Source organism: Asterias rubens, chromosome 9 (assembly GCF_902459465.1).
Source record: "Asterias rubens chromosome 9, eAstRub1.3, whole genome shotgun sequence".
NCBI classification, from domain to species: Eukaryota; Metazoa; Echinodermata; class Asteroidea; order Forcipulatida; family Asteriidae; genus Asterias; species Asterias rubens.
Genome location: NC_047070.1, coordinates 16,362,218 through 16,377,139, shown reverse-complemented (window position 1 = coordinate 16,377,139; position 14,922 = coordinate 16,362,218). Strand labels below are relative to the sequence as shown.

The 14,922-nt window shown below is 38.5% G+C and overlaps 2 protein-coding genes across 2 annotated transcripts in view; both read right to left on the bottom strand.

Moving 5' to 3' along the window:
- Positions 1–3,463: 3,463 nt before the first annotated feature.
- On the bottom strand, positions 3,464–7,167 carry LOC117294374. The gene is made up of 2 exons (XM_033776752.1): positions 7,060–7,167; positions 3,464–5,891 (listed from the first exon to the last, which is right to left on the bottom strand). The coding sequence occupies exon 2, from the start codon at positions 5,765–5,767 to the stop codon at positions 3,830–3,832; it is 1,938 nt and encodes a 645-aa protein (XP_033632643.1). The 5' UTR covers positions 5,768–5,891; positions 7,060–7,167; the 3' UTR covers positions 3,464–3,829.
- A 3,798-nt stretch (positions 7,168–10,965) lies between these two features.
- Positions 10,966–14,922, bottom strand: part of LOC117294836 (actin, muscle) — an 8,636-nt gene continuing 4,679 nt past the window's right edge. The window contains exons 3-7 of the mRNA XM_033777373.1: positions 14,305–14,544; positions 13,723–13,807; positions 13,239–13,400; positions 12,606–12,797; positions 10,966–12,189 (exon numbers count right to left, since the gene is read on the bottom strand). Coding sequence (XP_033633264.1) covers positions 11,864–12,189; positions 12,606–12,797; positions 13,239–13,400; positions 13,723–13,807; positions 14,305–14,544 — 1,005 coding nt within the window. The 3' untranslated portion in view covers positions 10,966–11,863. The remainder of the gene's footprint in view (positions 12,190–12,605; positions 12,798–13,238; positions 13,401–13,722; positions 13,808–14,304; positions 14,545–14,922) is intronic.

Here is a 14,922-nt window from a genome sequence, read left to right as displayed (position 1 = left end):
TGGCGTACAAAGTCTCTGGGAGTTTCTTAACTCCATGGACAATGGAAAGAACAAAAGATGTCTCCACAGGAATGCAACAAAATAGAATGGGGGTTCGAACGTTTTCACACTTAATACAACTACGAGTTTGCGAGTGTGGGAATTTTGTGTGTACAATGCAATAGTAGTCTTAAGACGTACCCTTTCCAGGGGCCGACCTTTCGGTGTTAACACAAAAAGATGATGGCCCCTCGTAGTTGAATATAAATACAAATCAGGGATTTTGTTTTTCTGATTTGGCTTTTTCAGCATGTTTGTAAAGTGGGTAGTTGTTTTAAGTTTGAATAAATAATGTCCTCAGTGTAGTAAGAACCAAAAAAAATTACAAAATTAAAAGCAGTGATTAATTCCGTGAATAACTCTTACAGCTGCCGAATATTGGCCTTGTGCTCTCCATTTTAAAATAAATTATCAAAAAATTACGTTAATAACTTTGCGTAACTAAAACATTTGCATAAAGATTTGAATTGACTTTTGTACTCATTTCATGGTAATACCAAATCAAAGTGGTCAACAGCTGCAGCTATAAGTGGCACTTAATGATATACGATCTCATTACAAGTATATACATGTATAATAATGAGTATATATAATGAATAGGGTAGATGGCCTTAGCTTTCGATCCAATCCGGACCTTCTTCAGAGCTTCTTTCGGTGTTAATACAAAAAGATGATGGCCCCTCGTAGTTGAATATAAATACAAATCAGGGATTTTGTTTTTCTGAATTGGCTTTTTCAGCATGTTTGTAAAGTGGGTAGTTGTTTTAAGTTTGAATAAATAATGTCCTCAGTGTAGTAAGAACCAAAACAAATTACAAAATTAAAAGCAGTGATTAATTCCGTGAATAACTCTTACAGCTGCCGAATATTGGCCTTGTGCTCTCCATTTTAAAATAAATTATCAAAAAATTACGTTAATAACTTTGCGTAACTAAAACATTTGCATAAAGATTTGAATTGACTTTTGTACTCATTTCATGGTAATACCAAATCAAAGTGGTCAACAGCTGCAGCTATAAGTGGCACTTAATGATATACGATCTCATTACAAGTATATACATGTATAATAATGAGTATATATAATGAATAGGGTAGATGGCCTTAGCTTTCGATCCATTCCGGACCTTCTTCAGAGCTAATAATGAGTATATATATACCCAACAGATACTTTGGAGCCCCACAGTAACCATTTTAACATTTACAAACGCAATCAAACAAAACGAGTGCAAGATTTAAAAAAAATATATACGCATATTTTTTATTAAAAAAAATATAAAAAAAGTACTTATAAAATGTAAGAAAACAATCTATACGCCCTCTAGAGTGTTTCTAGTAATTGGAATTAGCCTTTTAAGCCTTTTTAAGTTTGCCTTAACATCGACCGTTTACCTTTCTTTAAAGGCACTGGACCCTATTGGGTAATTACTCAAAATAGTTTTTATCATACAAATTTATTTGGTAACGAGCAATATTATACATTTGAAAGCACGCAAAGTTGTGCGACAGAGGTGTCTTTTGTGTCATTATTCTCTTGCAACTTCGATGACCAATTGAGCCCAAATTTTCACAGATTTGTTATTTCATGCATATTTTGAAATAACACCAAGTGAGACGACTGGTCTTTGACAATAAATAAAGGTGTCCAGTGCCTTAACGACCTGAGCAATGCCGCGCCCAACGTTTCCAGATGTTGCAGAGACAGTTTGCCAAAAAGTATAAATATATAAAAAAAATATTAATTAAGTGATTCGTAAAGCGTTTTAGGACCAAGGCTAGTCGCTCACCCAACTTGCTTCTGTATACACAAAACAACATACAATACGAAACAGACGCTACAATCGACTGACAAGAACTTAATAAAGTTAACTTAAAGGCAGTGGACACTACTGGTAATTACTCAAAATAATTGTAAGCTTAAAACCTTACTTGGTGACGAGTAATGGGAGATGTTGATGGTATAAAACATTGTGAGAAACGGCTCCCTCTGAAGTGACATAGTTTTCAAGAAAGAAGTAATTTTCCACGATATTGATTTCGAGACCTCAGATTTAGAATTTGAGGTCTCGAAATCAACAATCTAAAAGCACACAACTTCGTGTTATCTCGCAACTTCGACAACCAATTGAGCTTAAATGTTCACAGGGGATCTTATTGTATGCATGTTGAGATACACCAACTGCAATAGTTTTTACAAGCGCAATTTTTATTGTAAACGGTCTACTTGAGGTCAATGATTCCATACACAACGTTCATTTAATAGAATTCTAAAAACAATAATTCAATTTTAATGGAAGGGAGTAGGTTGCTTTCATCGTCCATCGCACCTGGCTGACTCGCCGATGGGGGGAAAACCACCCCAAATGGCTTCCTTAAATTAACAACAAGTCTGGTATTAAACTAAACAAGAGTTGGACAGTAAACAAATGTGTTAAAGGCAGAAGACACTATTGGTAATTGACAAAGATCAATCTTCTCAGTTGGTGTATCTTATCATATGCATACAAAAACAAACCTGTGAAAATTTGAACTCAATTGGTCGTCGAAGTTGCGAGATATTAATGAAAGAAAAAACACCCTTGTCACACGAAGTTGTGTGCGTTTAGATGGTTGATTTCGAGACCTCAATTTCTAAACTTGAGGTCTCGAAATCAAATTCGTGGAAAATTACTTCTTTCTCGAAAACTACGTCACTTCAGAGGGAGCGTTTCTCACAATGTTTTATACTATCAACCTCTCCCCATTACTCATTACCAAGTGAAGTTTTATGCTAATAACTATTTTGAGTAATTACCAATAGTGTCCACTGCCTTAATAAGCAGTTGTACTTGAAGCGATTGACATAATGCATGGAATAGAACCATTGGTGTATGTACTCCATGCTGTGTGTAAAAAGTCCACAGAATGCGCCACCACACTGTTCTAGATACTATTTAGTTTAAATCTTTCTCAATTCGTCTTGCCTACTTTTATATGATTTGGGGCCTAAATTGTCTTTTCTCCCAAACACACAAAACCATGTGTTATGAGTCACCCGCAAGCCTATCTTTTTGGCCATCAAGCCTTGATAAGCGTCGTCGATTTGGCAGGCATTTTGATTGATAGATAGATAGATAGATAGATAGATAATATACACATAATGAATGTTTATGAGTGCAATGGTGCGAATATGTTCATGAGTTGAAAATGGAATGTTCTATTCAACGAGGCGGAGCCGAGTTGAATGGAACATTCCAGCTTTCAACGAATGAACATATTCGCACCATTGCACGAATGAAAAACATTCATTATTTGTTTTTTATTCAATGTTGCGAATAGTGTATAATACAGAGTAATATGGATACAATTAATGTAAATATAATAAATATTAAAAGGTGAAACTTTAAACAACACATGTATTTTGAGTTAAAAAAATTCTAAAAATTTGTTCACTATTTTAATTTTAAAAAGCATAAAAACTACACCCTATAAAATTTATTAAAAATTACCTCAAACCATTGATTCTTAATATAAGCATTGCGTTGCTCAATTAACACCTTCAATTGTGCTTAGCATTGGTCTCTAAAAAGTTTCTTCCTTTCTTTTCAGGATGACTGATGCATGCATGTAACTGTAGTCAACACATTAATGGAAGTGCAAGGCAAACACTTCCCGGAAGTGATTTAAACAATGCACGAACAATGTACAATGTCAAAGAAGGGGTCAGAAGCTAAAGATGTTGATTAGAAAATCTCTCCAGCAGGATACAAAGTTAGCTTTAAAAGCAGTTGTATGGTATTTGTAACAGTTTGCACTAAATGCATGGAATAGAGTCATTGGTGTATATACTCCATGCTGTACGAAGGTCCACAGATGAGCGTAAGTGTTTGTAATGCTTCACCACGCACTGCTCTAGAGAGCATTTGCTTGGACTTGTTTTCTTGCCTTTTCTCGGTAACACAAGAAACTGTTTGTTATGAGTCACCCGCAAGCCTACCTTTTTGGCCAGCATGCCTTGATATGCGTCGTCGATTGGTATAACATGAATCCATCGAGACGCTTTAAACATCTCCGGAATGAGGTTCCCTGAAATGACGTAACCACCACCTGAGCAATATGGCGGATAATATGCCTCATTAAACTGGGTTTTGGGGACATAATACTTGCTCTTTTTTATAGTTACTGGACGACTTCTTAACATTCTATTGCCCACAAACAATCTCCTCTTGTTCGACTCACTGGTCTTGTTCAGCAATGTTATAATGTTTTTCATATTCACAAACATGTCGTCGTCTCCTTTGTAGTAGTACTTTGTGTGAGGGCAGTTTTCGGTCACCCATTTCAATCCGAAGACCACTTTCAAGGTGAGGTTGTGGAAGGACTCTCTGAATTCTGCTTGGATGATGTCTCCGTGTCTTTCGTTCTCTTCGTTGACTTTCTTTTGTATCTCGGCCGTGTTCTTTGTCTCTGTAGCAAGTGTGAAGAGCAAGACGGTTTGTTTCCCGAAGAACACCCTCTGCTTTCCCCATGTCTCCCGAATGGCCTGCCTGCGCTCGAAGTGACTCGGTAAGGAGCTGACAAGCAATAGCAGGAATACATCTTTTTTCTCCCCTGTTCTTTCAAAACAAATATCACCGTGTGTTATCACCGTTTTGAGGCACTGCTTGAAATATCTGTCGTTGGTTCCATCTCCTGGGAACCAGTCTGGCCTGCTACAACTCCCACTCTTAACGTGGTTCCAAATCACCAATAAGTCTGTGGCATTTTCAATGGACATTCTGGCAGTTAAAACACTCTCCAACGAGCATCCGTCTTGACTTACTTTGGTCAAAGTAAAAGCATGATTGTCAAAGAGTCTGAAGGAAAGCTTCTCAGCAATGATTGACACAAAGACGTCATCAAGGGTTACTAGGGGTGTGTGACGTGAATGTTCTAAGATGAGATCCACGGCGTCCATGGTGAGAATGAAACCAGCTTCTGATGTACAATACTCAGGGAAAGCCTTTCTAGGGTAGAGTTCCTTTGACACGTAGCAAACGCTTTTGGGGTCTCGTACTGGTATCGTTGCAGACGATCGCCTCCCGTGCCACGCCCTCACCAGCTCCTCGCCTTTCAAAGATTTCAAATACCCCAACAACCTTTCAGTATTCACGAATGTGTGGTCATCAACAAGCAAAACAAACTTTGCATCCGGGTACTTCTGCGCCACCCACGTCAACCCAAGAAGAAGTTTCAAAGTAGACGCCCGAACCTCGTCAGTAAAGTTACCTATTAGTATGTCATTGTAAGTACTACTCTCGTCGGTCAGCCCGCTGATTTCTTCTTTAGGTGAACCCATAGTGAAAACAACTGTTAGTCCCAATCTTTGGGAAGTCTTCGCATCTGCCCATGTGCTTCTTATCACATTGCGGAGTTGTGTGTTTTGTGGCATAGATGAGACTAAAACAACTACACCACTAATGACGGAACTGTTCATATGGGAACGTTCTGGATGTTGGTGGAAGGCTAACATCGTCTTTAAAGATGCCGTGTTTTCCTCTGTCTTAACCCACGAATCAGTGACTACGGTCGGTTTTATTCCTGACTCTAGTGACAGCACTTCTCGCATATTTGAATGATCACTATGACCAGCTCCCAAAAACGAGTTGGCAAAGACTTTCGCTGATGGGGCCATTCCAAATAACATGTACCAAAGAATGGTGAGAATAGTGAGGATGACTAGCGAAAGTTTTAGTCGCCGGGTGAAACTCATATTGTAGACTCCAACTTAGCAAGGTTTGAATATTAGACCAACCGAAACGTCCCGTGTTGTTTTGATTTCAGTCTAGACTAAATCTAGGTTCATCACAGCCACACTCCGGGTGTCCAACAAGCATCTGAAATTAATTATAAAAATAATAATAAAAATAAAAACAATAACAATAACAATAACAATAACAATAACAATAACAATAACAATAACAATAACAATAACAATAACAATAACAATAACAATAACAATAACAATAACAATAACAATAACAATAACAATAACAATAACAATAACAATAACAATAACAATAACAATAACAATAACAATAACAATAACAATAACAATAATAATAATAATAATAATAATAATAATAATAATAATAATAATAATAATAATAATAATAAACACTGGGGGATTCGAACTCACACTCTGCTGATGAGAAACACTAGAGTTTGAATTCGGTGTTTTTTACCGCTCGACCACGACACTTCCAAATTCAAAGAGACAGTAGTGTGTTATTCACACGGCAGCAACTTGACTGGGGTCCCTTGCGCAATTTAACCATGGCTGTAAAAAGTAGCAATGTTTGATAAGAGAACTTGGACAGTAGACAAACATTGTTGCCATTTCACACACAGGTACATTTCATACAATTTTACAACCATGCTACAATTTAGCAAGGGAACCTTGCTAAATTGCCCTCGTGTGAAAGGGGCTTATTAAAACAAACTATCTTCAGTATAGGCTTATAAATACGAGGCACATCATGTGCAAGCAAACAAATGTCCTTGCGCCAGGAGTCAATTCAGTCTATAAACCAGTCTGCTTGTAGCGAGATTTCAAACCCGTTTACGCTTGAAGGCCGGCACTGGACACCTTTGGTAATTGCCAAAGACCAGTATTCTCACTTGGTGTATCCAATACATAAAATAATAAATCTGTGGGCCGGAGTAATAAGTACTTGAGAGCAGACAACGTCTAAATTTACATGCATACACCATGGAGCAACATAGTCAAAAGGGTAATTACATATTATATACAAGACAGAATGAAAACAGATGATAGGTTATTACAAGCAGATTATACATCACTTAATGCTTTCTTGAAAGTGAATTTGTTGATCTGAGACTTTAATAAACCATCTTGAGTGTAATTTACGAATGTTAGGTTGCAAACTTTACCATAAAAAAATGCAGCTGAATCAAAAGAACGACTGTCCGATTAGGCAGCATCCTATACCCTTGTGATATTCAAGCAGCATTTCCCCCGTTTACGTGTATGATTATACTTACAATCTTCGAACAGGCTTGTACAGTTCTGGCAACTTCTTCATGGGAAGAAACTCTAACGGGGCAAACAGTGTTTTCTTTTCCTTCCCACACTATCCTTCTACCATTGTGCAATGGTCTGGGTGAACCATTGATGCACTGAATTGAATAGATTTTGATTGAATCGTAGTCAATAAGAAGGTCGATGAAATGTCCTACTTTGCATGTGTTTAGAGGGCTATGCTTAAAATAGTTAATGGCCTGAGACCCACCCATGCAGAGCCATTCTTTTATTGAATGACATCACAATCAAAGACTAGCACCAAAGGCACAGGATGGGAACTCATCATTGTTGGCTGTGTTCATCCAGTGTAGGATGTAGCCCTCCTCATGTATGTCGACGTCTTAGGTGTCTATGTCTTGCAGCTCTTGTCCATGTTGCTCCTGCATAAACCCTGACAGTATAATAGAGATCAGAGATTCGGGCTAAAATGTGAATTAAAGGCAGTGTACACTATTGGTAGTTACTCAAACTAATTATTAGCATAAAACGTACTTGGAAACGAATAATGAGGAGCTGTTAGTATAAACATTGTGAGAAACGGCTTCCTCTGAAGTAGTTTTCGAGAAAGAAATAGTTTTCCACGAATTTGATTTCGAGACCTCAGAATTAGATCTCTAGGTCTTGAAATAAAGCACACAACTTCGTGTGACAATGGTGTTTTTTCTTTCATTATTATCTCGCACATTCGACGACCAATCTCCAATTTATTTAGCTCAAATTTTCACAGGTTTGTTATTGTGTGCACATGTTGAGATACACCAAGTGAGAAGACTGGTCTTTTGAAAATTACCAATACACATGTATCGTGTCCAGTATTTATGCTATACATTATTTTGAGCAGTATTACCAATAATATCCAGTGCCTTATATACATTTATTTTATGCTTTATACCTTAATTTTATCAAACCTGTATGATATTTTTCTTAGAATATAAATATAGCTGTTTAAAATTGAATAATACTTCGGGTCAAATTTCGGAGAAATCATGTAAAACAAGCAATGCCATTTCCGTTATCACAAATTGCGTTAAAACCACAAAGCTATTTGTTTAGAAGACAATTATATCAGACCAAGTTTTCCCGAGGGGAAAACAAAACTGAAGCAGGGAGCCCATCTCATCATAAAATTCCGTTATGGAATATTACGGCATCCCAAAAAAGGTTTCTGATAACTACGAATGGTTGAATAAGCTTTTACCTGTGACCATATAAATTAATGAACAATGGAGACGGAAGAATTCACAGGTAGCTAAGCAACGCATGGGCATTGCAGAATCAAAGTGCAGTAGCATTGGCGGCACATGTGATGGCGGCACACATGTTTAGTTCAAAGGCTGTGGACAAAATAAATGTTAACATAAACCTTACTTGGTAACGAGTAAGGGGGACAGGTTGATAGTATAAACCATTGTGAGAAACGGCTCCCTTTAAAGTGGCGTAGTTTTCGAGAAAGAAGTATTTCCACGAATTTGATTTCGAGACCTCAGAATTAGTGAGAAATTACTTCTTTCTCAAAACCTACGTCACTTCAGAGGGAGCCTTTTCTCACTATGTTTTATACTACCAATAGCTCTCCATTGCTTGTTACCAAGTAATGTTTTATGCTAATAATCATTGTGAGTCATTACCAATAGTATCCAGTGCCTTTAAGACACATTCAACGTTGACTCGTGGTATGTCTCCTTCGGGGGTGCGCCTCTGAGTCGGACGGTGCAGTATCTGTTTGTAGTTCATCAAGTATGTTTTCTAATTATCTCATTTGAGCTGTTTTAAGCCAAGATGGCGTCCGACCGTTTTCCGTGAAAGTTGAGGGTTTTTTCTGGTTAAAAATTCACACTTTTCGTAAATTTTGTTCCATTAAATTTATGTTTATATTACAGAAAACACATAGTTCTAATATATCTATGGTTTATTTGCCATTTTTGAGGTATTTAAAACTTGTTGGCGGCGCTCTGGACTTGTTGTCGGTGTTGTCGGCTTTTAGTAGGACCCACTAATAAGGACCATACATGGTCGATCAATAGAGATGCTTCATTTCCTGCACATTATCGGTGTTGGTTTTTAATGATAATCATAATAATACTTGGATCATGTATAATGCTTTATCATACTCTCTGGTGGGTTGTTTTTTTCCAGCAGAGTGTGGGTTCGAGTCACAGTCACGGTAGTTTTCCCTCAATGTATGTGGAGCTATACGATTTGAAGTATGGGGCCTTTTCCTTTCAAGCACCATGTAATGGTTTATACAGTTTATACAAGTGCTGTGGTGCAATATGCTGATAATCAAACCAGGAACACCGATGTGAACCCTTCTCTTTTTGATATAAAGTGCAACGTACCCAGCGACACTGCCGAATGTTCTGCATATTGTAGACACATTAGGTTTGAACGAGCGATGGTTCAATTCCTTTCTCCATGGTTCAATGTTCTTTCACAAATTACTTGCTATTAGTACGGAGTCATACTTGCATGAATTTTGTATAGACTCAGACACAAAAGAACCCGAGTTGTAGTAATTTCCAAGGCAATCATCCGTGTCCATCCATGAATGGACCAACGGTGTCTTTGTTATCTCTCTATATATAACTAATTAATCTTTTGGTTTAGTTTTCCCTTCTGCTCCCTTCCCCACAAACCAGGGCTAATTTGAGCAGAAATGACTGCTTGACAATTTTCTTTGCTTTAGCCGTATTCGTTATCTCTCTATATGTAAAACTTGGGTTTTTCCCGGTTCATGCCCCCCCCCCCTCAACACAAACCTGGGCGAAAATCGTGGACACCAGCGGTAATCGGTGGAAGTACTGCACAAATTAGCTTTCCCACTTGTTTATGGTTTTATACACTAGCCAAGTGTCTCTTTCCAACTTTTGCTGATCTCCACATGTAAGTCTTAGCCATCCGTTGAGTTGTCTCAAAGATTAGTTGTCTCAAAGTCGAGTTGTCTTAACCGTCGAGTTAACCGATCCGTCGAGTTCAGACAACTCGTCCATCGGACAACTGGACTATCACACATCACAACGGTTTAGATAAATCGAGTGTTGATGCTGGGACAACTTGCCAGAGAGAGAAATCAAATGTTTGGATGGGACAACTCGACTGTGGAAGCCGAAGCCGGAGCCGGGCGTTTCGTATTGTGCTTGGAAATGGCAAAGAAGACTGGATCCAATGCCGAAGTCGGTCGTTTCGCGAAGGGTCTATGTAGAAGACCAAGGGTGGATTTCACAAAGGTAGTCATAACTTAGGACTAGTCCTAGGCAATGCTAAGAGATAGGACCAGTCCTTAGTTAGGATGAGTTACTGGTCCTAACTTTGGACCAGTCCTATCTCTTAGCATTGCCTAGGACTAGTCCTAAGTTAGGATTACCTTTGTGAAATTCACCCCTACTCTCTCAATGCAAAAGAGTGAAAACCACTCGTTTTGTCCACTCGGTTTTAGAGTGAAAGGCGGGTGCTTTTATCTCGATCAAGAGTGAAGCTCTTTCCAATTTCGCTCAAAAAGAGTGACACAGATTGATTTACCTTCTCAAAAGAGCGAAACTTACACCACTCGAATAAGAGAGTGAAATTTTCACTAGTTTACAGTTGAGATTATACAAGTTGGGCCCTTTCAAGATGTTGTGAAGTAGAACCACCAATGTCACTGTGAACACGAGGAACCCGACCATACTATCCGTTTAACAACGCTTGAATGAAAAGACTGGTTCAACCAAGGGGCAAGTTTGAGCGGCAACCATTTGCCAACCACTAGTCAATATTCCATGATAACACCTATGCATTCAATACATCATGGTTACCAGGCAAAGTTGCCCAATGGTCGACTTCGCTCAAACTTGAAGAAGACAAAGAAAATGCAACAAAAACATCAATTTTAAACTACAAAATACCTTGTTTTATTTTCTCCACCGTAACCAATCTGATGGCACTGAATGGTTCATTCAAACAGCGGTCATCGAATTGTCAAAATTCACTTTTTAATTAAAACATTTCAATGTTAAACTTCGTTTTTGTTTTGTGACAAAAGCTACATTTGATCACTATATCGCTACAGTTCATGATATTGCAACTTGTGTCCCGCCCTCTATCGTCAGTCGCATGGACCAGAATACAAAATGTATCTGCTTTGAATAAATTATAGATCTTCCAGCCCATTCAGCTTTCGCTCTTACATTGTCTCTATTTCTATCAATAAATCTAGCTCTATCTTTATTTTTTTTCTAGTTGGATTTTCGAGATTTTATTGTTGTTGTTTTTGAAGCTGTTTTATCGGGTTCGCAAAATGAAAAAAAAAGTATGCATCTTAGTTTGCTCGCTTGATCTTACGTCGTGCTTTTTTATTTCACGACCAATCCATCAAAAACACTCAAGACAATCAGTGAATTAACTTCTCTCATTAGACCGAAGCCCGTTCTTAATTTTCTTTTGCAAAACAAAGACCTAAAAATAAAAAACGGCGTCTCCAAAAAAAGGGATAATTTCAGTTTGAATGACTCAAGGCTGAGAGTATCGTAGTTTTTTTGTTTCCTCTTCTCCTTTTTGCACATGGTTGGCCTGCTGTGACAACTTCATTCAGTTTGACCACAATTGCACTGTTTTGAAATATTTTAGTAGTAGAATTTGAGAACAAATAAATAATATCTTAATAATAATAATCCATGGCGAACTCATTCGGCTTCTTCCATGATGTCAACGCTTGTGATGAAACCAACAAAAAAATGCAATAATTGAAGGAAAAAAAATACAGTCTGATTTTTTCCGGCGAATAATTTAGAAGCATTTGCGGTGGACGATGCTGGGGCCAGACTCGTCGTATTCCTGCTTGCTGATCCACATCTGTTGGAAGGTGGACAGGGAGGCAAGGATGGAGCCACCGATCCATACGGAGTATTTCCTCTCTGGTGGAGCGATGATCTTGATCTTCATTGTGGGTGGGGCAAGGGCCTGGATTTCCTTCTGCATACGGTCGGCAATACCTGGGTACATGCTGGTGCCTCCGGAGAGGACAGTGTTGGCGTACAGATCCTTACGGATGTCAATGTCACACTTCATGATGCTGTTATAGGTGGTTTCATGGATACCGGCAGATTCCATTCCTGGGGATAGAGAGAAAAAAATAGTTAGAGAGAGTAGAAAACGTCACTAAGCAACTCTAACTGGACCCACGGGAAACGTAGACGAGGTCGCGCTATGACAACATTGAAAAATGTAATGCAGAGGGACCTCTCTAGACGGGGCACTGGGTCTATTTAGAAGCTTCTCACCAGTCAGGCAGCTAGTGCAGAAATGCATAATGCTATACTGAGTATGATTATGATTTAGCCTTCGAGAAAAACTCTGCTAGGGTCGAAACGTCAGGCAATTAGCTATTGTTTTGCTTTGTAAACCATAAATCCTTTTGGTTGAGGAAGCAGTTTGCAACTGGACGGCCTCTGCTTGTTATAATTATTGTATTGTCCAATGAATTAAAATAAATAAACAAAAATAAACAAGGGGAATCAGTTTCTCTTACCAATGAAAGCGGGCTGGAAGAGGGTTTCTGGGCACCTGAAGCGCTCGTTGCCGATGGTGATGACCTGACCGTCGGGAAGCTCGTAGCTCTTCTCCAGGGAGGAGCTGGATGAAGCGGTCTGCATCTCCTGCTCGAAGTCCAGAGCGGTGTAGCAAAGTTTCTCCTTGATGTCACGCACGATTTCACGCTCGGCTTTAGGGGGAAATAAAGAGAGAGTTTTCAATTGCATGAAAAGAAGTTGCCGTGAAGAACAAGACGAAGGCATTGGACACTATTGGTAATTACCCAAAATAATTGTTAGCATTTTTATTCAACGTATTTGGTAACGAGCAAAGGAAAGCTGTTGATATAGTATAAAACATTCTAAGAGTATTTGAGAAAGAGGTAATTTCTCAAAATGACCTGAACCTTTTTATTGGGCATCTGAAGCAGCAAGGATGTTTTTTCTCTAATTATTCTCTTGCAACTTCGATGCCCAATTTGGTCAAAATTTTCACAGATTTGTTGGATAGGATTATTGAATACTTTCTCGAAAACTGTCCACGTCGACTTCTACTTCTACACTAATCTTTGTTTCTTTCTTTTTAGTTTTACAAAATACTCTACCTTGATGAAAGAAAAAGACAAACCTACCTGTGGTTGTGAAAGAGTATCCACGCTCGGTCAGGATCTTCATCAAGTAATCGGTCAAGTCACGACCGGCCAAGTCCAGACGGAGGATGGCGTGGGGGAGGGCGTAACCTTCGTAGATTGGGACGGTGTGGGAGACACCATCTCCGGTATCGAAGACAATACCTGGGGAGAAGAAATAAATAAATTAGAAATAACAATGGCCCCAGTATGGAACCTTGTGGGATACCACAACTGATACCTTGACGTTTGGAATCTGGGCAGTTTCAACCTCGGCAGCCATATTAAAGTTTGTTCTTAAACTGGAAGCTTTGAACTTGACTGATGATAACAAACAACTAAGAAGTGTGTTTTATCTATTAAGTATACCATATTGGTTACTAAGCATAAAGTATCAACAACAAAAATTCCAAGCACAAGTAAAGTAAACCTTTTTGTTTCATGGTTAATATATTTTTTAGAAAGGATAGATTAGTTTTATATTTACCGGTGGTACGTCCAGAGGCGTAGAGGGAGAGTACAGCCTGGATGGCGACGTACATGGCTGGGGAATTGAAGGTCTCGAACATGATCTGTTTTGGGAAAATGTTTAACATGACATTATTATCTTATTTTGCATTATTATCTCATTTTGTTTAAAAGAACACAAGATATTCTAAAAGTTCACTCCCATAGAGAATAGCCCATGCTTGTCCTGAACTATAGAAGTGCATTACAAGCTCGTATTGAATACCGGAACTTCTAACAGTAAGTGGTAGTAAAATGCAATTCTTCAAACAATTTATTGACCAAAAAAACACACAATTTTTAAGAAGGTGTTTTTGGAACATCTGCTGAATCCAACTGTACACCTAATGGTCAAATGACTTTAATCATCATGATGCGGCCATTTGTATCAAACTTGTATCAGTGTAAATAGTGTGCGAAGGAAAAAATAGTCGGCCTTCTTGTCAGAGTTTGTATTATTTGTTTAGGCATATTAACCACCTTCCCACCATCTCCCCCTCCCCAAAAAAAAAATAATAATAATAATAATAATAATTAAAAAAATCATAAAGCATCTCCGTACCTGTGTCATCTTTTCTCTGTTGGCTTTGGGGTTGAGGGGGGCTTCAGTCAGGAGCACGGGGTGCTCTTCTGGTGCCACACGGAGTTCATTGTAGAAGGTGTGATGCCAGATCTTCTCCATATCGTCCCAGTTAGTGACGATACCGTGTTCGATGGGGTACTTAAGGGTCAGGATACCTCTCTTGCTCTGGGCTTCATCTCCTACGTAGCTGTCCTTCTGTCCCATACCTACCATCACACCCTGGACGTTGACAAATCAAATTGTTAGCATGAATCGAAGTTTCAGGAATAATATCATTTGTCTGCAAAGCCCTTTTCACACGACAGCAATTTAGCAGGGGTTCCTTGCTTTAATTTGAGCATGGTTTCGTAACTTTAAAAATTGCACTTCGTGATTAGACAACGTTTTGGACTGTGCAAGGTCCCTGATGAAACATTTTCAAACTTGCCGTCATTGTTGTTTTACTTTCACACGAGGTGCATTGCGTACAATTTCGCAACCATGCTAACAAGAATAAGCAAGGGACCCTTGCTTAACCACTGTTGTCTTAAAGGGTTTTGTTTAAGGTTTTGTATTATTATTCGAGTTGTTCTTATTTTGTGTTCTGTAGAGCCATTT